At 39.6% G+C, this 25,873-nt stretch overlaps 1 protein-coding gene across 3 annotated transcripts in view; it reads right to left on the bottom strand.

Annotated features, from left to right (window-relative positions):
* KLHL2 (kelch like family member 2) overlaps positions 1–25,873 on the bottom strand; it is a 171,581-nt gene that overhangs the window by 54,460 nt on the left and 91,248 nt on the right. For all 3 annotated transcript variants that reach the window (XM_005217427.4, XM_015475325.3, NM_001102160.1), the window contains 1 exon segment: positions 25,647–25,809. In XM_005217427.4, coding sequence (XP_005217484.1) covers positions 25,647–25,809 — 163 coding nt within the window.

Genomic DNA, 25,873 nt, shown 5'->3' with positions numbered 1-25,873 from the left:
CATGCATAGTTCCCTGCCCATCAGGGCTGATCTGACCACCTCAGCTTCCAATCCTGAGGAAATCAAGCTGCAGGACTGAAAGCCCACACCCTTCATTAAGTTGTGGGTGTGGCTCTGAGGCCCCAGGCAAAGTTGCATAATTACTATCTGACTATCTAATTACATAATTACTATCACAAGGCCTTGGAGTAAACGAAGACATTCCTATCAGCATAACATTCCAAGGGTCTAGAGATTACCTCCTAGAAACTGAGGCAAAGAAGAGATATTTCTCTGCCTGAGGTTCGAATCTTTACTGCACAGGCTGTACCTGGCCTTTACCCAAGGCTCTTTCAGAGCAAAATATATTTGTCTGGGAATCTACTTTCAGTATAGCATTTATAGGACATAACAACAGTAAAAAACAAGCCTATCTTATAAAGCCATTACATACATTTTCGTATTTTTATACCAACTTCTTTGATCTACCTCTATTTGTACTTCATAATAAACTTAGCTGATGGTTAGCTGAATCAGTTTTCCCTCAAACTACTCATTTGCCATCACTTTATGATATCTCTTGGCTCATTGTTGAACATTATGGATTGTTCCGGTGAACTGAACTGTGTCCCCCCCAAATTCATATTTTGAAGCCCTAACCCTCAATATGGTTGTATTTGGAGATAGATCCTTCAAGGAGGTAATTAAATTTAAATGAGGTAACAAGAGAGCCTTAAATGAATAGGACTGGTGTCGCTATAAAAAGAGGGACATGCACAGAGAAAGTGCTGTGTGAGGACACAGTGAGAAGCCGGCTATCTATAAGCTGGGATGAGAGGTCTCACCAGAAACCAACCCTACTGGAAGCTTGATCTTTGACTCCTAGTCTACAGAACTATGAGGAAGAAAATTTCTATTGCTTAAGTCACCCAGTCTATGGTATTTTGTTATGGAAGGAAAACTTCTGAAAACTATAAAGCATGACAGAATTTAAAGAATCTTTTATTAATTAAAAATAAACACTTTTAAAATTTGTATGGAAACACAAAACACACCAAATAGCCAAAATAACCTTGAGAAAGAAAACTAAAGCTGGAGGAATTAGGCTCCCCATACAAGCTCTACACAAACAAGATGAAAAGGCAATCCTCAGAATGGGAGAAAATATTTGCAAAGAAAGCAACAAACAAAGGATTAATCTTTAAAATATACAAATAGCTCATGGAGCTCAACATCAAAAAAATAATCATCTCAAAGAATGGGCAGAAGACCTAAATAGACATCCCTCCAAAGAAGACTTACAGATAACCAACAAACATATGAAAAGATGCTCAACATCATTAATTATAAGAGAAATGCAAATCAAAACTACAATGAGGTATCACCTGACATGGATCAGAATGGCCATCATTAAAAAGTTACAAACAATAAATGGTGTAGAGGGTGTGGAGAAAAGGGAACGCTCTTACACCACTGGTGGGAAGGCAAACTGATACAGCTACTGTGGAGAACAGTATGGAGGTTCCTTAAAAAACTGAACACAGAACTACCCTATGACCCAACAATCCAACTAATGGGTATATACCCCAAGAAAATAATAATTCAAAAGGTCACATGTACCCCAATCACTGCAGCAGTATTTACAATAGCCAAGCAATGGAAGTAAGCTAAGTGTCCATCCAACGACAGACAAATGGATAAAGACAATGTGGTATATAAACACAATGGACTATTACTCAGCCACCAAAGGAATGAAATAGGGTCATTTGTAGAGACATAAATGGGCCTAGAGTCTATTATACACAGTGAAGTAAGTCAGAAAAAGAATAACAAATATCATATATTAATGGATATATATTCCCTGGTGGCTCAGACAGTAAAGAATCTGCCTGCAATGTGGAAGACCTGGGTTCAGTCCCTGGGTGAGGAAGATCCCCTGGAGAAGGGAATGGCAACCCACTCCAGTATTCTTGACTGGAGAATCCCTTGGACAGAGGAGCCTGGTGGGCTATAGCCCATGGGGCCACAGTCAGACACAGCTGAGCAACTAACATTTTCACATAGAATCTAGAAAAATGGTATAGATGAACCTATTTCCAAGACAGGAATAGAGACACAGACCTAGAGAAATGACATGTGGCTAGGGGAGGGAGGGTAGAGTAGGACAAATTGGGAGGCTGGGATTGACATATACACATCACCGTATGTAAAGAGTGAGTGGGAAGCTGCTATAAAGCACAGAGAGCTTCACCTGGTGCTCTGTAAGGACCTGGGAGGGGTGAGTCAGGGAGTGGGAGGTTCAAGAGGAAAGGGAGAAATGTAAACATACAGCTGGTTTACTTCATTGTAAAGAAGAAACTAACACAACATTATAAAGGAATTGTATTCCAATAATTTTTAATATCTACAAAAAAAGTATGTGAGCCTATTATATTATTTTCAAAAGCATATAACATGTCTCTCTACTTCTTTGCAACCCTTGCACTATAAGAAAAAAATTTTTTTGTGAAAAACAGTTTGTTGATTCAAGCTTCTGACAAAGTATGACTGGAAACTAAGAACAGAGGAGGGAATTAATTATTACTCAGTTAATGAGAAAGTACTAATGAATGGCCAAGAGAACACATACAGAACATCTAAATAATGTACTAATAAACTCTTCTCTAAACTACATTAGGGTGTGCTTTAATCTACTACCTTTACTATGTGTGTGTGTGTGTGTGTGTGTGTTTGTGTATAAAGTGGCTTCAGTCACGTTCAACTCTTTGTGACCCTGCCAGGCTCCTCTGTCCATGGGATTCTTCAGGCAAGAATACTGGAGTGGATTGCCATGCCCTCCTCCAGGGGATCTTCAAGACCCAGGGATTGAACCTGAGTCTCTTACATTTCCTGCATTACCACTATCTCCACCGTCATTCGCAAAGCTTATGCTGAAGATGATAGTTCCACTGTTGCCATGAAACCATCCTTCTTTTTGATCGTGGGTTAGGACAAATATATATAGAGTAGTAGTATCACATGCAAAAGATGTGCAGAAAAACGGCACATCTGTCCAGGTGCACAGACATATGCATACCACAATGGGTTCAATAGCCTTTTCCAAGGAATATTCCTGACCCAGGGACTGAACCTGGGTCTCCTGCATTGCAGGCAGATTCTTTACCATCTGAGCCCTGTTAGCTGGCCACACTTCACCACAATTTAGTTTTATGCCTCAAAATGCTTTAGAGTAAGAAGAATCAAGAGTAGTTTGTTTTAAAGTACCTATAACCAATTATCTGGAACTAAAGTAAAGCAAGCCTTGTCATTTGAATAGAAAAGTTTAATTCTGTATCTGGTGAAGAAAAAAACAAAAACAAAAAACCTGTTGTCACACTTGAAAGAGAAAAAGCAGCTTTACAAAGTTGTTACAAGAACATATAAAATCCAAACCACACTTATAAAGGGAGTCTCCTGGCCATCTCAAAAGGAAGAGCTTTGGGTGAGACGATCACAAATGTTACTCAGCTAATGCTGAGAGCTAATTGTTAGGTAGGCTGATAAAGAGTCTGGGGCCCTCAAGGAGGTAGGGGTCCAGAGCTCTCAAGATGGAGAAAGGGCAAATTTTTTTTTTTTTTTCCTACACTGCTTTCCCTTAATCACATGAGATGTGTTTTTCTTAAACTCTAAGTTGTAGTGACAACAATCTTTAAGACTAACTTTCTTTAAGACCAGAGTGATAATTACACAACAAAACAACTCATCTTAAACTATGTAACAGAAAATTGGATTAAAGATTTACTAAGCATGGCCATGCCCATCAGAACAGTTTCCCCCTCAGTCAGTCTCTCCCACCCTGAAGCTTCCATAAGCCTCTTATCCTTCTCCATCAGACAGACTGAAAACCACAATCACACAAAACTAACCAATCTAATCACATGGTCCACAGCCTTGTCTAACTCAATGAAACTATGAGCCATGCCATGTAGGGCCACCCAAGACAGATGGGTCATGGTGGAGAGTTCTAATAAAATGTGGTCCACTGGAAAAGGGAATGGCAAAGCACTTCAGTATTCTTGCCTTGAGAACACCGTGAACAGTATGAAAAGGCAAAAAGACAGGACACTGAAAGATGAACTCCGCAGGTCAGTAGGTGCCCAATATGGTACTGAAGATCAGTGGAGAAATAACTCCAGAAAGAATGAAGAGACAGAGCCAAAGCAAAAATAACACCCTGTTGTGGATGTGACTGGTGATGGAAGCAAGCTCCAATGCTGTAAAGAGAAATACTGCATAGGAACCTGTAATGCTGGGTCCACGAATCAAGGCAAATTGCAAGTGCTCAAACAGGAGATGGTAAGAATAAACATTGACATTTTAGGAATCAGTGAACTAAAATGGACTGGAATGGGTGACTTTAGCTCAGTTCAGTTCAGTCGCTCAGTCGTGTCCGACTCTGCGACCCCGTGAATTGCAGCACGCCAGGCCTCCCTGTCCATCACCAACTCCCGAGTTCACCCAAACTCACAATCATCAAGTCGGTGATGCCATCCAGCCATCTCATCCTCTGTTGTCCCCTTCACCTCCTGCCCCCAATCCCTGATAGCATCAGAGCCTTTTCCAATGAGTCAACTCTTTGCATGAGGTAGCCAAAGTACAGGAGTTTCAGCTTTAGCATCATTCCTTCCAAAGAACACCCAGGACTGATCTCCTTTAGAATGGACTGGTTGGATCTCCTTGCAGTCCAAGGGATTCTCAAGAGTCTTCTCCAACACCACAGTTTAAAAGCATCAATTCTTCAGCGCTCAGCCTTCTTCACAGTCCAACTCTCACATCCATACATGACCACAGGAAAAACCGTAGCCTTGACTAGACGAACCTTTGTTGGCAAAGTAATGTCTCTGCTTTTTAATATGCTATCTAGGTTGATCGTAACTTTCCTTCCAAAGAGTAAGCGTCTTTTAATTTCCTGGCTGCGATCACCATCTGCAATGATTCTGGAGCCCCCAAAAATAAAGTCTGACACTGTTTCCACTGTTTCCCCATCTATCTCCCATGAAGTGATGGGACCAGATGCCATGATCTTCAGACGACCATTATATCTACTACTTTGGGCAAGAATCCCTTAGAAGAAATGCAGTAGCCATCACAGTCAACAAAAGAGTCCGAAATGCAGTACTTGGATGCAATCTCAAAAACGGAATGATCTCTATTCATCTCCAAGGCAAACCATTCAATATCATGGTAATCCAAGCCTATGCCCCGACCAGTAATGCTGAAGAAGCTGAAGTAGAATGGTTCTATGAAGACCTACAAGACCTTTTAGAACTAACATCCAAAAAAGATGTCCTCTTCATTATAGGGGACTGGAATGCAAAAGTAGGAAGTCAAGAGACACCTGGAGTAACCAGCAAATTTGGCCTTGGAGTACAGAATGAAGAAGGGCAAAGGCTAATAAGAGTTTTGCCAAGAGAATGCATTGGTCGTAGCAAACACCCTCTTCCAACAACACAAGAGAAGACTCTACACATGGACATCACCAGATGGTAAACACTGAAATCAGACTGATTATATTCTTTGCAGCCAAAGATGGAGAAACTCTATTCAGTCAGCAAAAACAAGACCAGAAGCTGACTGTGGCTCAGAACATGAACTTTTTATTGCCAAATTCAGACTTAAATTGAAGAAAGTAGGGAAAACCACTAGACCATTCAGGTATGAAATGAATAAAATCCCTTACGATTATATAGTGGAAGTGAGAAATGGATTTAAGAAACTAGATCTGATAGACAGAGTACCTGAAGAACTATGGACGAAGGTTCATGACATTGTACAGGAGACAAGGATCAAGACTGCCCTCAAGAAAAAGAAATGCAAAAAAAAAAAAAAAAAGGCTGTCTGAAGAGGTCATACAAATGAAGAGAAGTGAAAAGCAAAGGAGAAAAGGAAAGATATAGCCATCTGAATGCAGAGTTCCAAAGAATAGCAAGGAGAGATAAGAAAGCTTTCCTCAGAGATCAATGCAAAGAAATAGAGGAGAACAATAGAAAGGGAAAGACTAGAGATCTCTTCAAGAAAATTAGAGATACCAAAGGAACATTTCATGCAAAGATGGGCTCAATAAAGGACAGAAATGGTATGGACTTAACAGAAGCAGAAGATATTAAAAGGTGGCAAGAATACACAGAACTATACAAAAAAGATCATCATGATCCAGATGATCACGATGGTGTGATCACTCACTTAGAGCCAGACATCCTAGAATGTGAAGTTAAGTGGGCCTTAGGAAGCATCACTACGAACAAAGCTAGTGGAGGTGATGGCATTCCCATTGAGCTATTTCAAATCCTAAAAGATGATGCTGTGACAGTGTTGCACTCAATATGCCAGCAAATTTGGAAAACACATCCATGGCCATGAGACTGGAAAAGGTCAGTTTTCATTCTAATCCCAAAGAAAGGCGATACCAAAGAATGCTCAAACTACCACACAATTGCACGCATCTCATATACTAGTAAAGTAATGCTCAAAATTCTCCAAGCAGGCTTCAGCAATACGTGAACCGTGAACATCCAGATGTTCAAGCCTGTTTTAGAAAAGGCAGAGGAAGCAGAGATCAAATTGCCAGCATCCACTGGATCATCAAAAAAGGAAGAGTTCCAGAAAAACATCTATTTCTGCTTTATTGACTATGCCAAAGCCTTTGAAAGTGTGATCACAGTAAACTATGGAGAATTCTGAAAGAGATGGGAATACCAGAGCACCTGACTTGCCTTTTGAAATCTGTATATAGGTCAGGAAGCAACAATTAGAACTGGACATGGAACAACAGACTGGTTCCAAATAGGGAAAGGAGTCTGTCAAGACTGTATATTGTCACCCTGCTTATTTAACTTATATGCAGAGTACATCATGAGAAACGCTGGGCTGGATGAAGCACAAGCTGGAATCAAGATTTCTGTGAGAATTATCAATAACCTCAGATAGGCAGATGACACCACCCTTATGGCAGAAAGTGAAGAACTACAGATCCTCTTGATGAAAGTGAAAGAGGAGAATGATAAAGTTGGCTTACAGCTCAACATTCTTATGGCATCTGGTCCTATCACTTCATGGCAAACAGATGGGGAAACAGTGGAAACAGTGGCAGATTTTATTTTTGGGGGCTCCAAAATCATTGCAGATGGTGACTGCAGCCAAGATATTAAAAGACACTTACTTCCTGGAAGGAAAGTTTTGACCAACCTGCTGCTAAGTTGTTTCAGTCGTGTCCGGGCTCTGTGCAACCCCATGGACTGCAGCCTACCAGGCTCCTCTGCCCATGGGATTTTCCAGGCATGACCAACCTAGACAGCATATTAAAAAGTAGAGACATTACTTTGCCAACAAATGTCTGTCTAGTCAAGGCTATGGTTTTTCCAGTAGTCATGTATGGATGCAAGAGTTGGACTATAAAGAAAGCTGAACACTGAACTGTGCTTTTGAACTGTGGTGTTGGAGAAGACTCTTGAGAGTCCTTTGGACTGCAAGGAGATCCAACCAGTCCATCCTAAAGGAGATCAGTCCTGAATATTCACTGGAAGGACTGATGGCTGAAGCTGAAACTCCAATACTTTGGCCACCTGATGCAAAGAGCTGACTCTTTTGAAGAGACCCTGATGCTGGGAAAGATTGAAGGCGGGAGGAGAAGGGGACGACAGAGGATGAGATGGTTGCATGGCATCACTGACTCAATGGACATGAGTTTGAGTGGACTCCAGGAGTTGGGTGATGGACAGGGAGGCCTGGCGTGCTGCAATCCCTAGGGTGGCAAAGAGTGGGACAGGACTGAGGGACTGAACTGAACTGAAACTACGTAACAATGTATCCTGCTGGAGGACTTGTTTCTCCTTCAGAAGAACCTTCTGACTAATCCTGTTATCTTAAAATGTATGTTGTGGGAGTGGGTCCTATTGTTAGTTCTAATCTTGTTAATTTAAGATGTATGCTATGGGAGTGGGTCTGTGAAAGTACATAAGGCCTTGATAAGACTAGTTAGTGGGCCACTCTCTGTCCCCCTTCTCATGTCTATGTCAGAAGCTTTCTCTGTCCCTTTTTGTACTTTAATAAACTGCTACATAAAAGCTCTTGAGTGATCAAGCCTGGTCCCTGGTCCTGAAGCTAAATCTTCTTCAGAAATCACAAATCTGACATCATTCACTGTAAGTTATCAGTGCTAGACAATAACAATACAGCAAGCTATTTCTCCAATATATATATATATTTTTTAAAATAATATGGTTTCCTAACAATACCTTTAACGAATGAATAAAATCTTGCAATATGTTTCTAAAACATTGAAATAACATAAGCCTGGCATGACTGACAGTAGCAGTTCTAAATTTAATGATTCTTATATGCATATTCAAATTTCTAGGCACCAAAAGCAACTGAAAACATGTTTGGGTAGAAATATGTTCAAAGGAACTCTGTAGGAAGAAAGGCAAGAAAATGGTTAGGGCTAACTATTTGTTATTTTATATTCTTTAGAAATTTTTTCTTAGATATGACAACAAAAGAACAGGAAACCAAAACAAAACTAGACAAATGGGACTATATTGAACACAAAAATGTTGTGCATCAAGACACAATAATCAACGTGCAAAAGCAACCTACTGGAATGGGAAAAAATACTTGCAGATCATACATCTGATTAGGTGTAATATATTAAAAATATAAAAATAACTCCTACAACAGCAAAAAAAAAAAAAATCTGATTAAAAAATAGGCAGAGGATCTGCACAGATGTTTTTGCAAAGAAGATATACAAATGGTGAACAAGCACAGGAAAAGATGCTCAACGTCATTAATCATCAGAAAATATAAATCAAAGCCACAATGAGATATCACCTGACAACTGTTAGAATGACTACTATCAAAAAGACAAGTACTGATGAAGACGTGGAGAAAAGGGAACCCTCCTGCACTGCGGATGGAAATGGTAAACTGGTGCAGTCACTGTGGAAAACACTATGGAGGTTCCTTAAAACATTAACAGTAGAACTACCATATGATCTAGCAAACCCACTGCTGGTATATATTTGAAGGAAATGAAATCACTACTTGAAGAGATATCTATATTATCATGTTCACTGTGGTGTTATTCACAATAGCAAACATATTGTTGTTGCTCAGTCGTGTCCAACTCTTTGCAACCCCATGGATTGCAGTACGCAATCCTTACATATCCTGTCTCCCAGTTTGCTCAAACTCATGTCCATCAGGTCGGTGATGCCATCCAACCAGTTCATCCTCTCTTGTCCCCGTCTCCTCCTACCCTCAATCTTTCCCAACATCAGGATATTTTCCAATGAGTTGGCTCATTGCATCAGGTAGCTAAAGTACTGGAGCTTCAGCTTCAGCATCAGTCTCCCAATAAATATGGAAACAACCTAAGAGTCCATTAGCAAATGAATGAAAAAGGATGTGATACACACACACATACACACACACACCTACACACACACATTACTTATGAAGAAAGAAGAAAACTGTGCCATTTGTAACAACTTGGATGGACTTTGAGGGCATCATGCTAAGTGAAATAAGTCACATGAAGACAAATATCACTTATATGTGAAAGGTAAAACAGTCAAAGCAATATAAACACAGTAGATTGGAGCAGTTACCAGGGCTTGGAGGGGTTAGGTCAAAGGGGACAGTCTTCTAGCTAGAAGGTGAATAAGTTCTGGGGATCTAACATATAGAATGGTGATTACCATTAACAATAAGACATTACACAGCTGAAAGCTGCTAACAGAATAAATCTCATGTACTCAAAAAATCAACAGTAATTACGTTTTGTTACTGGATTGTATGAGATCATCATATAATTTAGATATCAATCCCTTACAGATACATGATTTGCAAATACTTCCTCCTACCTTGTAGGTTGCCTTTTCATTTTGCTGATTGTTCCTGTTGTTGTGCAGAAGCTTTTTGGTTTTTATAAAGTCCTATGTAGTAATTTTTGCTTTTTTTTGCCATATCTGAAAAATTGCTATCAACACCAATGTGTTTCACAAAAACTCTCTGTTTTCATCTAGGAGCTTTATGGTTTCAGGTCTTATGTATAAGTCTCTAACCTATTTAAGTTAATTTCCTTAAGTGATGTAAGATAGGGGTCCAATTTTATTCTTTTAAGTATCCAATTCTTCCAACACCATTTACTGAAGACATGTGATATCCCTCATTGAATATTCTCTCACTCCTTGCCAAATACTGGTTGGCTATATATGAGGGGGTTATTGCCACGTGCTCGATTCTGTTCCATTGGTCCACATGTCTATATTTATGTCACTATCAGCCTGTTAGAGTGCCACACTCAATATGCCAGCAAATTTGGAAAACTCAGCAGTGGCCAAAGGACTGGAAAATGTCAGTTTTCATTCCAATCCTAAAGAAAGGCAATGCCAAAGAATGTTCAAACAACTGCACAATTGCACTCATTTCATGTGCCAGCAAAGAAATGCTCAAAATTATCCAAGCTAGGCTTCAAGAGTACCTGAACTGAGAACATCCAGATTTTCAAGCTGGTTTTAGAAAAGGCAGAGATCAAATTGCCAAGATCCAACTGATCATGGAAAAAGCATGAGGATTCCATAAAAACATCTACTTCTGCTTTATTGACTATGCTAAAGCCTTTGACTGTGTGGATCACAATAAACTGTGGAAAATTCTTAAAAGAGATGGGAATTAGGCACCTTACCTGCTGTTTAAGAAACCTGATTGCAGATCGAGAAAAAACGGTTAGAACCAGACATAGAACAATGGACTGTTTTCAAATTGGGAAAGGAGTACGTCAAGGCTGTGTATTGTCACCCTGCAGAGTACATCATGAGAAATGCCAGGTTGGATGAAGCACAAGCAAGACTCAAGATTGCTGGGAGAAATATCAATAACCTCAGATAAGCAGATGACACCACCCTTATGGCAAAGTGAAGAGGAACTAAAGAGCCTCTTGATGAAAGTGAAAGAACAGTGAAAAGCTGGCTTAAAACTCAAGATTCAAAAAACTAATATGGCATCCAGTACCATCAGTTCAGTTGAGTTCAGTTGCTCAGTCGTGTCCGACTCTTTGTGACCTCATGAATCGCAGCACGCTAGGCTTCCCTGTCCAACACCAACTCCCAGAGTTCACTCAAACTCATGTCCATCGAGTCGGTGATGCCATCCAGCCATCTCATTCTCTGCTGTCCCCTTCTCCTCCTGCCCCCAATTCCTCCTAGCATCAGGATCAAGTGGCCAAAGTATTGGAGTTTCAGCTTCACCATCACTCCTTCCAATGAACACCCAGGACTGATCTCCTTTAGGATGGACTGGTTGGATCTCCTTGCAGTCCAAGGGATTCTCAAGAGTCTTCTCCAGTTCAAAAGCATCAATTCTTCGGCGCTCAGCTTTCTTCACAGTCCAACTCTCACATCCATACATGACCACTGGAAAAACCATAGCCTTCATGGCAAATTGATAGGAAAATAATGGAAACAGTAAGATACTTTATTTTCTTGGGCTCCAAAATCACTGCAGATGGTAACTGCAGCCATGAAATTAAAAGAATTAAAAAAATTCTTCCTTGGAAGAAATGCTATGACAAGCCTAGACAGCATATTAAAAAGTAAAGACATTACTTTGCCTGCAAAGGTCCATCTAGTCAAAGTTATGGTTTTTCCAGTAGTCATGTATGGATGTAAGAATTGGACTATAAAGAAAGCTGAGAGCCAAAGAACTGATGCTGTTGAATTGGTGTTAAGAGAAGAGTCTTGACAGTTCCTTAGACTACAAGGAAATCAAACCAGTCAACCATAAAAGAAATCAGCCCTGAATATTCATTGGAAGGACTGATGCTGAAGCTGAAGCTCCAATACTTTGGCCACCTGATGCAAAGAACTGACTCACTGGAAAAGACCCTGATGCTGGGAAAGACTGAAGGTAGGAGAAGGGGTTGACAGAGGATGAGATGGCCAGATGGCACCACTGACTCAATGGACATAAGTCTGAGCAAGGTCCAGGAGTTGGTGATGGACAGGGAATCCTGGCGAGGTGCAGTCCATGGGGTCACAATGAGTCAGACACCACTAAGCCACTGAACTGAAATGATAGATTTTGGTATGGTCCATTTTCATTTGCTTCAAGATATTTTTCAATTTTCTTTTTGATTTCTCCTTCTTTAGCTGTTTTCTTTAAATTTCCTTTTGATCTACTGGTTGTTCAGGACCGTGTTGTTTAATTTTCACACATTTGTGAATTTTTCAATTTCCTTCTGTTAACGATTTCTAGTATTATACCACTATGGTCAAAAAGAATACTTGTATGGTTTTAATTTTCTTAAATCTGTTAAGACTCACTTTATGGTCTAGCCTATGGTGTATCCTGGAGAACATTCTGTGTGTGCTTGAGAAGAATATATCTTTTAGGTCCATTTGGTTTAAAGCTTGGTTGAAGTCTAGTTTCCTTGTTGATAATCTAGATGATTACCCATTGTTGAAGGTGGGGTAATGATGTCCCTGAAAATTATTTTATTGTTGTCTGTTTCTCTTTCCAGACCTTTGAGGATTTAATACATTTCGGTGCTCCAAAATTGCGTATACATATATTTATGACTGTTATATCTTCTCAATGAATTGAACCCTTTATCATTATATAATGACCTTTTCTGTCTCTAATTACCATTTTTGACTTAACATCTGTTTTGTCTGACATCAGTATAGGTACCCCTGTACTCTTTTGGCTTTCACTTGCATGAAGTATCTTTTTCATCTCTTCACTCTGAGCCCGTGTGTGTGTCATCAAAGCTGAAGTGAGTCTCTGGTAAGTACCATATATTACTTTTTGTTTGTTTGTTTTTTAAATCCATCCAGCCACTCTATGCCATTTGACTGGAGAATTCAATCCATTTATATTTAGCAAAATTATTGACAGATAAGATATTACAAATTCCATCTTACAGTTTTCCGGCTGTTTTTAGTTTCTTTGTTCTCTCACTGTCTTCCTTAGTAAACTAATGGTTTTCTGTGGTTGTGCATCTTTTGTGTATCTAGGTTTTTGCTTTGCTTTGTGGTTTCCAGGCTTACATAAAACACCTTATTGATGTAACAATCTATTTTATGCTGATGACAAATTTAATCACATACAAAAACTACTCTTTTACTCCCCTCTACCTTTAATGTATTTTGATGTATGGTTTACCTCTTTTTATATTTTATATTCATTAACAAATTATTATAGCTAGTTAATTTTAATACACTTGTTCTTTAATCTTATACCATCATTTTAGAGTACTAGAGTATTCTTAATTTGATTATATACTTACCTTTACCAGTGTGTTGTATTTATATTTTTATACATTTTCATGTTATTTCATGTTATCATGTTAGTTGTATGTGTATTTTAATGCATTTTCATTTTATTAATTAGCACCCTCTTATTTCAGCTACAAGAAATCCTTTCAACACTTCTTTTATGGCAGAACTAGTGGTGATGAACTCCTTCAGCCTTTGTGTCTGAGAAATCTTTCTCCTTCATTTGTGAATCATGGACTAAAGAAGGAAGGTTTCTCCTGGCACTAAGCTGTGCTGCCACATGGTGAGGGGACACAGGTGAAGTCAAACTGCTTTTTTCAGCCTCTTCAGTGTGTCCAAACATGTGTTGATATTGTTTTTGCTCCAATGGAATGCTAAATCGTCTCCTCTGGAAACCCAGATTTCCACAGAAGCTCCCTCATCTGTGGGAACAGTCTAGATCAGTGTTCTCTGGGTGCTCCCAGACTGCAGTCAAGAGGGGCTAAAACTGGTTCACAGATCACTTGAGAGCCACAGCCAGGACCAAAGTCTGCCTGCCTATTGCCTAATGCACAGTGGGCAAGGCTCCTTCTGGGTCCCTTAATGTATGGTGATGGATCCCACAGCTGCCACAAAGACACTCATTTGTGGGTGGATACAGGATATTTGGTGCATAGAGAGGGAAGACAAGAATGAGGGATGTGTTAAGCTCATGACTAAAAAAATGTTTTTAACCGTGTGAAATATTTTTGATTGAAATTTTAAAAACAAAAGGAAAAAAAAGTCACCTAACTAAGCCTAACTACTTTCTGTCCCCAGTGAGAAAGATTAAGTGTTGGTACAGAGAATTAATGCATTTTATTGTGTTCACTTCAGTGACCAAACATCTCCTATCCTCCCCTACTTGGGCCACTGCCCTACCTTGCTGGCCTTCACACCAAAATTCTTTAGGGCAGACCTTAGTACTGACGCCTACATACTGATGCACACACACCTTTTTCTGTGGTAATACGGCCTCTGGCCCCCTTTCCCATCAAATTGTTCTTTGGAAGTTCTTTTATTGAGATTAGTATCATCTGTCTCAACCCTTGTGCAGTGTTTCACCTAAGAACTCTTTCTCCTAGCCTGGATTCTATAACACTTCTTTCTACCTTTCTAACTACTCTGTCTCTAACAGTTCCCTAAAACTAGATGTTACCTATGGTCCTGCCTGCCCTGACATCCCCTTCCATTCTCTGTTCAATCTCCTTTAATCATTCCATCCACATTTGTGTGTGTCCCAGTTATTGTCAACTTGTCACCCCAGTATGGTTGTTCCCAGACTCAACCTCTCTCCCAAACCCCAATAAATGAACTTCCAGCCATCTTTAGTCTCTATATGATCTGTCTAACTGTCATGGCTTTTTTAAACAAATAGATCCACCCCTATATCATGCACCTGCAACATATAAAAGCAGTTTTCTAAGATTCACATTATTCACTGCCATAGATCACTTATTTTCATCTGTTTTGAGTTCTGTGATGTTTTTTAATCATTATGCATCTTTCCATTGATGGCACTGCTTCACTTCTTGGCTTGAAGCTCAACAAAGATGCTCTGGCTGAGTCTACTGATTGTCTCCCTCAAAACAAATCAAGGTCTTCTGCTGGCCAAGCTGTCTTTGGCTACTGCTAATAATCTTGCCAAGTGTGAGAACCTCTAAATTGATAACACATTTCACTGCTGACTGGCCCTTGAGCAATCAAGACTAAAACCCATCTACACGTTCCTCCAGACACCTGCCTGATCTCTTGTGTTTCTTTTGGGTATCAATGGCTTCGTTACCCGCACTGACTCCAAATCTAAATTGTCTCAGTCACAGTTGATTCCTCACTAGTCCCTCCTCTTTTTATTATAGTAAAAACATAAGACAATTTACCACCTTAACCATTTTTCAGTTCAGTCCAGTCGCTCAGCTGTGTCTGACTCTTTGTGACCCTGTGAACCGCTGTCTAGGTTGATCATAACTTTCCTTGCAAGGAGTAAGCGTCTTTTAATTTCATGGCTGCAATCATTATCTACAGTGATTTTAGAGCCCCCAAAAATAAAGTCTGCCACTGTTTCCCCATCTATTTCCCATGAAGTGATGGGACCTCATGCCATAATCTTTGTTTTCTGAAAGTTGAGCTTTAAGCCAACTTTTATCAAGAGGCTCTTTAGTTATTCTTCCCTTTCTGCCTTAAGAGTGGTGTCATCTGCATATTGAGGTTATTGATATTTCTCCTGGCAGTCTTGATTCCAGCTTGTGCTTCATCCAGTCCAGCATTTCTCATGATGTACCCTGCATATAAGTTAAATAAACAGGGTGACAATATACAGCCTTGACGTACTCCTTTTCCTATTTGGAACCAGTCTGTTGTTCCATGTCCAGTTCTAACCGTTGCTTCCTGTCCTGCATACAGGTTTCTCAAGAGGCAGGTCAGGTGGTCTGGTATTCCCATCTCTTTCAGAATTTTCCACAGTTTGTTGTGATCCATACTGTCAAAGGCTTTGGCATAGTCAATAAAGCAGAAATAGATGTTTTTCTGGAACTCTCTTGCTTTTTTGATGATCCACCAGATGTTGGCAATTTGATCTCTGGTTCCTCTGCCTTTTCTAAAACAGGCTTGAACATCTGGAAGACCACGGTTCATGTACTGTTGAAGCCTGGCTTGGAGGATTTTGAGCATTACTTTACTAGCGTGTGAGGAGGACAACTGTGTGGTAGTTTGAGCATTCTTTGGCATTGCCTTTCTTTGGGACTGGAATGAAAACTGACCTTTTCCAGTCTTATGGCCATTGCTGAGTTTTCCAAATTTGCTAGCATATTGAGTGCAGCACTTTCACAGCATCATCTTTTAGAATTTGAAATAGCTCAACTGGAATTCCATCACCACCACTAGCTTTATTCGTAGTGATGCTTCCTAAGGCCAACTTGACTTCACATTCCAGGATGTCTGGCTCTAGGTGAATGATCACACCATCATGATTATCTGGGTTGTGAAGATCTTTTTTGTACAGTTCTTCTCTGTATTCTTGCCACCTCTTCTTAATATCTTCTGCTTCTGTTAGGCCCATACCATTTCTGTCCTTTATTGAGCCCATCTTTGCATGCAATGTTGCCTTGGTATCTCTAATTTTCTTGAAGAGATCTCTAGTCTTTCCCATTCTATTGCTTTCCTCAATTTCTTTTCATTGATCACTGAGGAAGGCTTTCTTATTTGTCCTTGCTATTCTTTGGAACTCTGCATTCAAATGGCTATATCTTTCCTTTTCCCCTCTGCTTTTCGCTTCTCTTCTTTTCACACCTATTTGTAAGGCCTCCTCAGACAGCCATTTTGCTTTTTTGCATTTCTTTTTCTTGGGGATCCCTGTCTCCTGTACAATGTCACAAACCTCCGTCCATAGTTCATCAGGCACTCTGTCTATCAGATCTAGTCCCTTAAATCTAGTTCTCACTTCCATTTTATAATCATAAGGGATTTGATTTAGGTCATACCTGAATGGTCTAGTGGTTTTCCCCACTTTCTTCAATTTAAGTCTGAATTTGCCAATAAGGAGTTCATGATTTGAGCCACAGTCAGCTTCTGGTCTTGTTTTTGCTCACTGTATAGTCATATTTACCCACTTTTAAGTATGCATATAGTTCAGCAGTGTTATGTATGCTCACACTGTAAAGTCTAAAACTGTGTACCCAGTAAACAACTCTTCTCTTCCTCCATCCCCTCCTCTCTATAACCTCTAAAATAAATTGCTTCTCAAATCCTGGGAATCCTCAATAGTAACTCTGGAAAGTCATAAGATTTAGTGATACAAGGGACCTGACCACAACTTCCGTATGAAAGAGTAATCTCTAAAATGTTCACATTCAATGGGTATCTGGCTATCGTTTGCAGACATGAGCAGAGAGCAAAGCAGCCACATCACCCTTGAGCACTCACTACAAGCTTCTTTATGTTGCACTAAAATCTTTCTCCTTAATTTTTAACACTGATTCTACTTATACTCACCACAGAACAAGGTTAAGCTCTTTCTCTCATGAAATTCCCTCAAACTTTTACAGAGAACATTATATTCTCCAGAATTTTACAAATTCTTTTGACTACTCCTTGTAAAACATAGTTTCAGGTCTTCAACATCATCCTGGCTCTGAATTCAGTGCTTCAGTTCATCACTCTCTCTTAAAACATGTAATTGAAAATGAGCTCAATTTCATAGATATAATCTGACCTGGGTGGAAGAGAATGAGATAATCACCTTACATCTTTATAGATATAATTACATTTCTGATTGCTATTGAATCCACGATCAACAAAAACCCTAATATCTTTGGACTGGTTTGGCCAATACAAGCCTAATACTTGTCACAAGGGCTTCCCTGGTGGCTCAGATTGTAAAGAGTCTGCCTGCAAACTCTTTACCATGAAATCTACAAACCCAGAGACCCATGTTCGATCCCTGGTCAGGAAGTTCCCCTGGAGAAGGAAATGGCAACCGACTCTAGTATTCTTGCCTGTAGAATCCCACGGACGGAGGAGCTTTGCTGACTACAGTTCATGGGGTCACGAAGAGTTGGACACAACTGAGCAACTGAGCAACTTCACTTCCTTCCTTCCTTCCTTCCTTCCTTGTCATAAAGCTGAGATAAGAGATTCTTCCTTTTCACTAAATGAATTGTTATTCAGATTTCTGTATCTCAGTAAGGTATAGTAAAACTGAGCAGCTACTGCACATTGGCAATACATATGCACCCACTGAAATGTACCTACAAAGCTTTACCTAAAATGTAATGCTGAAGGGCAGAACATTTCAGTCTAGTCTGTTTCCTGTACTTATATCCAGGGTCAGTTCCAAGAGCCACAACCTTCTCTCTATCTTCACTACCCTAATTCTGTTACCAACCTTACTTACTCTTTCCAGTCCTCCCACCCATATGTTAACAGAATATTCTGTTTATGGCACAGAGCTTTTATTGTGGTATTAGTGATTTGCCTCTACTAGTTTCCTCTGCCACTGAGTAAAGCCAACCAGTAATCACACTGCCATTTGATGACCAGTTCCTTCTCTCTAAAAGAGCATGATTCCCAGCAGTATTAACTATGCTATAGCCATGCAATACACATTAAACATATATATTATACATATATAATGTACACAAGCATTCTTCCTTATATATAAGAAATCTCTTCACTCTGTAGAGCAACTGAATTTTCCTGTTTTATTCCCTCCTACAAATAAAACTAGTTTGTCAGAAATGAGAGATACTCACTAGGACTTATCACACCAGGTCTAAAAGGCTCAAGTCGCTCATCTCAAATTAAGCTGATGAAGTCAACAATACAAGCCCAAAGTTCTTTTTGTTTTGCACCCTCTGATAAGAAACAAAGTAGTCTTCATACCTGATTTCTACACAACAAGAACCTTTTTGATCAAAATTAAATACCAAGAGGGGTTCATATAATTCCTCTATACTCCATCTAGGGCAGAATCCTATCTGAAAAGTGAGGTTAAGTGACTGGATAACAACAGTATTTTAAGTCCACAAACAGCTTACCTCTGAGAAAGTGTTCTGGGGAAAATAAAGATATCTCTAGTCTTCATTTTCTTAATTAATACAATTAAAGTGTTAGACTAGATAACTGCTAAGTTCCCAACTAGTGCTAGCACTCCATGAGTCTTTCATTCTGAATACTATTAGTTTCTGCTGCTGCTGCTGCTGCTGCTGCTGCTAAGTCACTTCAGTCATGTCCGACTCTGTGCGACCCCACAGATGGCAGCCCATCAGGCTCCACCGTCCCTGGGATTCTCCAGGCAAGAACACTGGAGCAGGTTGCCATTTCCTTCTCCAATGCATGAAACTGAAAAGTGAAAGTGAAGTCGCTCAGTCGTGTCCGACTCCTAGCGACCCCATGGACGGCAGCCTACCAGGCTCCTCTGCCCATGGGATTTTCCAGGCAAGAGTACCAGAGTGGGGTGCCATTGCCTTCTCCAACTATTAGTTTCTAGGGGTGAAAAAACCCATATATGTATCTCCAGCAGCCCCATTAACACACAATTTGGTGAAACCTGAGAACAGCTAACTCATGTCAGCTAGAAAAACTGTCAACAAAGCAAAACAGACTGCGTATAGTTAACTAGGACATAAATGAGGACTATAATGAATTTAAGAATATAAAAATGATTAATTCTTTTAAGAGCTGTCATTTAAGTCAGCAAACAATCAAGCAGCAGCAGCGGTGCACATCAAATGCTTTCATTATCTTCCAAAGGAAGAATTTTCTTTAGTAGTACATTAACATAGCAATAGACTTTCAATAAACAGCATCTACTCTTTATTATGAATATCACAAAGTCAAGGCTGGTGACACCATTATTAGAACCACTCTCTCAAGTTTCTTTCAAGAGGGCTGTTTCCAAAATCATGAGTTTATTTTGACAGATGTTTACCCCAAGTAGTGATTCCTAGCCTAAATTATAGGAATGCAAAAATGACTAATGGAAACTGACAGCAGAAGAAAATGTCATGGGATGAGCTCTCACAGAGAATAGAGCATAATCTGGATATACTAAAATTGGGTGTGAGTTGACTATTACTGGCCAATAAACTCCTTGGAATCAGGGGTTAAATCACACTGAACCTGTTATCATCCACAGCAGTTCAGGCAATACCAGGCACACAGATGGTAGTTTTGAAAGGACTGACTACTGGGTCTAAGCTCAGCAGCCAAGAGATAACTAGAAGAATTGGGACCAGAGAACACAGATTTATGAAGAAATAAAAGAGCATGAGGGCAGGAAATGCTCAGCATCGGTAGTTTATGGTCCCCAGAAAGGTTGATACCTTGGAGCTCCAAATGGGAACAAGGTTCAAAATGACCTAGAGTTGTGTGAAAAATGGGTTTATGGAAGGAAGACAGTAGTCACAAGGAGGTAGGAAGAGGGAGTCTCAGTAGAGACAACAGTACAGATTTTGAAGTTGCTGGCAGCAAGAGAAACAAAGTGCAGAGGGAAGGAACAACGGAGGCCTGAAGGCGTAGAGAGAAAATAGGCTGCAGAGCGAGTGCTGCAGACTGACAGCGAGCCAGTGCAGAACTGAGGATGGTGACAGTGAGAGAGGAACAGTCTGGAAGTCTACCCTCCTACCCACCTTCCTGGTGAGTCACTCTCTTTAAGGGGGAGTACCACTTAAAGAAGTTTGCCCCCAACAAACAGGTAGGGGAAAAAGCAAAGTTTCATTTACGATAACGGGAGAGAGGGCACACATGAAAACAGCTGGCACATAACAATGCTTGATCATCGCACAAGCACAGTGGGAAGGCTAAAGTAGGGCAGTATGGGGTTCATGGACAGGCCTAGGATATACAAACAGATAATAGGGTTAAGTGCAAGGAGAATGAGAAATAAACTGAAAGCATGTCAGAGACAGGAGAAAGGGACTTCTTCACAGGTAGCTTTATTACAGAGGAATGCCAGGTTCCTCAGAGTTTCAGCTGGTTTGAAAATGAGAGTAAATATTTCCCCAAAGGTCAGTTAGAATCTATATTAACCAGCTTCTCAGATTTTTAGTGTGGTGAGTGTTGAGATGTTGGAATGACTAAGAATCTGGAATTTATTGCTTCCCTTAAATTTGTTAGAAATTCTCACAATTCAACCACTGGTAACTTTTGTTTATCAACAAAGAAGGCTGAATAAAATTTGTATTTCAAATTAAAATCTAACTTCCAAAAGCATCTTTTACTGAGACTATTAAAATGCACCTGAAGTTGTAAGTTCAGTTTTTATCTCCTCTATATTTTCAGTCCAGCAAAAATGCTCAAAGTCTTAATGATTTGGGGAATGAATTAAATATAGACATCACTCAAAACACATCAGAAGAGTCCACAAACCAGCATTCTCCAAACAAGTCCACACTCTTAGGAGATGTGAAAGTTTTCATTTTTAGGTATACAGCAAAAATAATTTCATACAGCTTTTTAGCTAAGAAAACCACCACTCAAGAACATAACAAAGGTTGATTACAGTCCAGAACACCAGGCTTCAATATGCAGGTCATTTTGCCTGGCTGGTCTGGTGACCCTTGATTGTTCATGGTTTGAGGCTCTTCACAACCCTAGAAAATAGCATGGGCCAGGGCGTGGGGCTGGGACTGAAACCAAGGGAGGGGGGCACCAGGCTGGGCAGAGCAGACTCTCCTGCACTGCTCAGACCTCCTACCTTCTCCACCTGGTTTCCCACATTTTTTACTTTTTCTAAAGATGCTGATACTAAGAAAAACAAGCACCACTCACAGAGATTCCCATAGAATATCTTCACTCTTCTATTATACCTGCACAATTTAACTATAATGAATACAACAGAGCTCATTCCCAATCTCCAAGAGAAAGGAATGATGCAGATCTTGTGCCCAGAGCCCTGGTGAATTTTCAGAGGATAAGGATGCTCCAGTCTCAACACACAGTTATACCTTAGATCAGAAAGTACGCTGAGGTCATGTAACTTTCTTCACTTTCCCACCCTCTCTCTCAACCTTCTTTCTCCCCTCTCCTTCTTTCCATGTATGTATGGACTTCTATATGCATTAACTTGTCTATTGCTCTTTATTTCTTCCTTTCTTTCTTTCTTGCTTGTATGTCTCAGACCCTACTTAAAAGCCTAGGAGAGGGGAAAAAAGTTAAGATTTTAACTTCCATCTATTACCATTTTTATGGAAATACCTTCACTCTCCTAGATCTATTCACATGTTCTAATTTGAACTTGAAAGCAATTTAGGTGTCTGGGTAGGCCTCTGGACACATAAGTACTTGAATTGTAAAAATAAACGAGGAAGGGATTGAAAAACAATAAGGCAGAAAAAGAGAACTCTAGGTATTTTCCTGTGTTGACTCTTTACCTTCTGTTTGCTTAAGATAAAAACAACATTCAGATATTTTCATTATGAAGAACTACTTTAGTATTATACTGGATTATTTATTTTAGAAAGAGCATCCCAGGTGGCTCAGTGGGTAAAGAATTCTGCCTGCAATGCAGGAGACATGGATTTGATCTCTGGGTTGGAAAGATCCCCTGGAGGAAGGCATGGCAACCCATTCCAGTATTCTTTCCTGGAGAATCCCATGGACAGAGGAGCCTGTGGGTTGCAAAGAGTTGGCCATGACTGAAGTGACTGAGTACACACACACATTTATTTTAGAAAGTTTCCTGCAGCTAGTTATCAATACACCAAAGTTATGGAAACAGCTTGACTATATGAAATTGGTCACTGCAATTTTATTTCTTTATAAGTATAAGAAATATGTAGATGAAATAATATGACTGAATTGCTCCAAAATAATACAAGAATTCAAAAATTCATCAAGCTGTAGATGTCTAATTTGCATACTTTACATGTTTACTAGTCTGCACTAAAAAGTTTACAGAAAAAATTATAACATAGGAAAGAGAAGTCAAGAAGGGTGTAGTTAAAATAAAATTATTCATGAATTGACAACTCTCAGTGTTGGGTAGTGAGTACTATTCCATTTTTGCATGGTTGCAACTTTTCATAATAAAAGATGCTGTAAAATGTTACTTAGAAATGAGCAATTTTAAGATTCAGATGCATGGTATGAGATGCAGTACATCTTTTAAAATAAGACTGATTATAGTGTGTAAATATGATAAATCAAATTTTATTTGTAATTTTGTTGAACGTGATAATTTTTTCATAAAAAATTCTTGGCATAATTATGTAGAAAGAGTCTGTATACTAAGATGTAGAGGTGTTGTAATTCTAGTAGAAAATTGTTGACATTCTGTCATAAACTACAATAAATTTAAAACTGTAAAGAAGAGAAAGAAATAATAAAATATTATTGTATTCTAAAACACAGTAAGTGAGTTTGTTCTGATGTGAGTAAAACTAAGAGTTCTACCACAGCATGAGAACTATGTATGGAAATTTTTTGCATTAATCCTACTTTATTCCTTCTCTTTCTATCTCTTAAAACTCAGTAACATTGATCAAGTATGAAGGACAACTAGCAGTCCAAGAAAGATATTAACTAGAGATTGCTTTATGTAGAAAAAACTATCCAAAAAAACCGCACAAAGCCTCTTTGGCTTTCGTAATATAAATCACTTAGAACAGGTGCATTATGTCTAGCAATTAACAGGTCTAATGGATTTCTATTTAGCTGAAGAACAGAATTGGCTGCACTGGAGAACGCATCAATAAATACAAATTTGTGTTTGGTTTTCTTAAAATACCTCATCCCCCTCAAAAGAACTATATGAATATTGCTACATGTTATAATGTATTGTCCAGCTTACAGAAATTACATTCTAAAAGTTTACCTGTAATTAAGCATTCTGGGACTCAGATCACATTTTCCCACTGAAACAATTTTACAAAGGGTAGTTAAGCCAATCAGGCCACCCCAGAGAAATCTATAAATTTCAAACTTACTGGACCTGGTATGGTTTATTGCAGCACTTTTTTTCCCCCAACTAACCCCTTTGTACTACTATTACTTTGATCAACGCAATAGGGATTCTAGGAATAAAGCTCCTGTCAGATACTCTGCCTTGCATGAATCTATGTTCCTTAGTTATCAGAGTAGGCAGAGTGGAGGAGAGTTTAGATGAGGGGCTTTTGCATTTGAAGGGTACAGGAAGTTGGGGCCCTACAATTTACTAAGGGGCAGCAGTCTTGGAACGTTCTTGAGTAACCTGCTTCTACTGGGTCTCACAGATACAGGGTGGAGATGTGGACTGTATCTTTCACCAGGTTTATCATCTAGAAAATGTTTTTTTTTTTATTAGAAACTTTTTAATAATCATTTTTAATATGAGTTTTTTAAATGTTTATAAACTCAGAGCTAAATAAATTATAGGTTACTCCTGTGTACTTTAGCTACACCCAAAGCTGTGACAATAATCTGCTCCGTGACTGGACAGCCACAGGCCTCTGCCCACTATAAGGAGAGGATGCCACCAGGAGGTCCTGAAAACCAGCATTTACTCTAAGCAGAGGGCTGCCTCTAGTTGAAGTCAACATTTCTCCTCTACTCACAGTCAACTAGATTTCATTGCTTTGAAAATGTTTAAGCCAAAATCATTGCAAATGGTGAATGCGGCCATGAAATTAAAAGACGCTTACTCCTTGGAAGGAAAGTTATGACCAACCTAGATAGCATATTCAAAAGCAGAGACATTACTTTGCCAACAAAGGTCCGTCTAGTCAAGGCTATGGTTTTTCCAATAGTCATGTATGGATGTGAGAGTTGGACTGTGAAGAAAGCTGAATGCCGAAGAATTGATGCTTTTGAACTGTGGTGTTGGAGAAGACTCTTCAAAGTCCCTTGGACTGCAAGGAGATCCAACCAGTCCATTCTGAAGGAGATCAGCCCGGGGATTTCTTTGGAAGGAATGATGCTAAAGCTGAAACTCCAGTACTTTGGCCACCTCATGCGAAGAGTTGACTCATTGGAAAAGACTCTGATGTTAGGAGGGATTGGGGGCAGGAAGAAAAGGGGACAACAGAGGATGAGATGGCTAGATGGCATCACTGATCTCGATGGACATGAGTCTGGGTGAACTCCAGGAGGTGGTGATGGACAGGGAGGCCTGGCATGCTGCAATTCATGGGGTCGCAAAGAGTCAGACACGACTGAGCGACTGAACTGAACTGAACTGAAGCCACAAGTTGTTTTCTTGGATACAAGAAAAGGTTGCAAAAAGCAGGGATAAAATGACTTAATTTCATATGTAAACACTTTTTTAAACCCTATTAATTTGACAGTGTGAAAGAAAAACATAGAGATTCAATATTTGCATAAAATGATCTACTCTATCATTTAGGCCTAATATCATGTACTTCTGCTGCTGCTGTTAAGTCGCTTCAGTCGTGTCTGACTCTGTGCGACTCATAGATGGCAGCCCACCAGGCTCCCCCGTCCCTAGGATTCTCCAGGCAAGAACACTGGAGTGGGTTGCCATTTCCTTCTCCAATGCATGAAAGTGAAAAGTGAAAGTGAACTTGCTCAGTCGTGTCCAACTCTTAGCGACCCCATGGACCACAGCCTACCAGGCTCCTCCATCCATGGGATTTTCCAGGCAAGAGTACTGGAGTGGGGTGCCATCGCCTTCTCCGAATATCATGTACAGTTTATGTTTTTCTTTAAAATTCAGAACTCTATGAGTATGCTTCAATTATGCAGTGCTATAATACCAGTATAAGATTTTAAATGTATTTTTTTAATGTGCAGATCTAAAAACATGAGACAAATTTCCAGAAATCACTATAGAATCATATTAGAAATCAAGAGTTTCAGATTCTTCCTGTCTCAAATTCAGTCAAGATTTATTCCACTTGCCTGCATAGGTGTTGGCCTTGTTTAGGAGGTCCGTGCATGCGTGCATATCAGCAAAAGCCCGGATTCCTAAGCAGTTGACAGGGTGAAGCTGAGATTCCAAAAATTCACAGCAAGTCTTCTTCACATCCTGTAACTGTAACAGACCAGCTGCTGGGAGAAGTACCTGTAACACAACAAGTGAGCATGCTTATCCGACTGGCTAGAAGTTTACTCTTCATTCTTCAGGG

This window comes from Bos taurus, chromosome 17, assembly GCF_002263795.3.
Source record: "Bos taurus isolate L1 Dominette 01449 registration number 42190680 breed Hereford chromosome 17, ARS-UCD2.0, whole genome shotgun sequence".
Taxonomy (NCBI): Eukaryota; Metazoa; Chordata; class Mammalia; order Artiodactyla; family Bovidae; genus Bos; species Bos taurus.
This window is presented reverse-complemented; position numbering and strand designations above follow the sequence as displayed.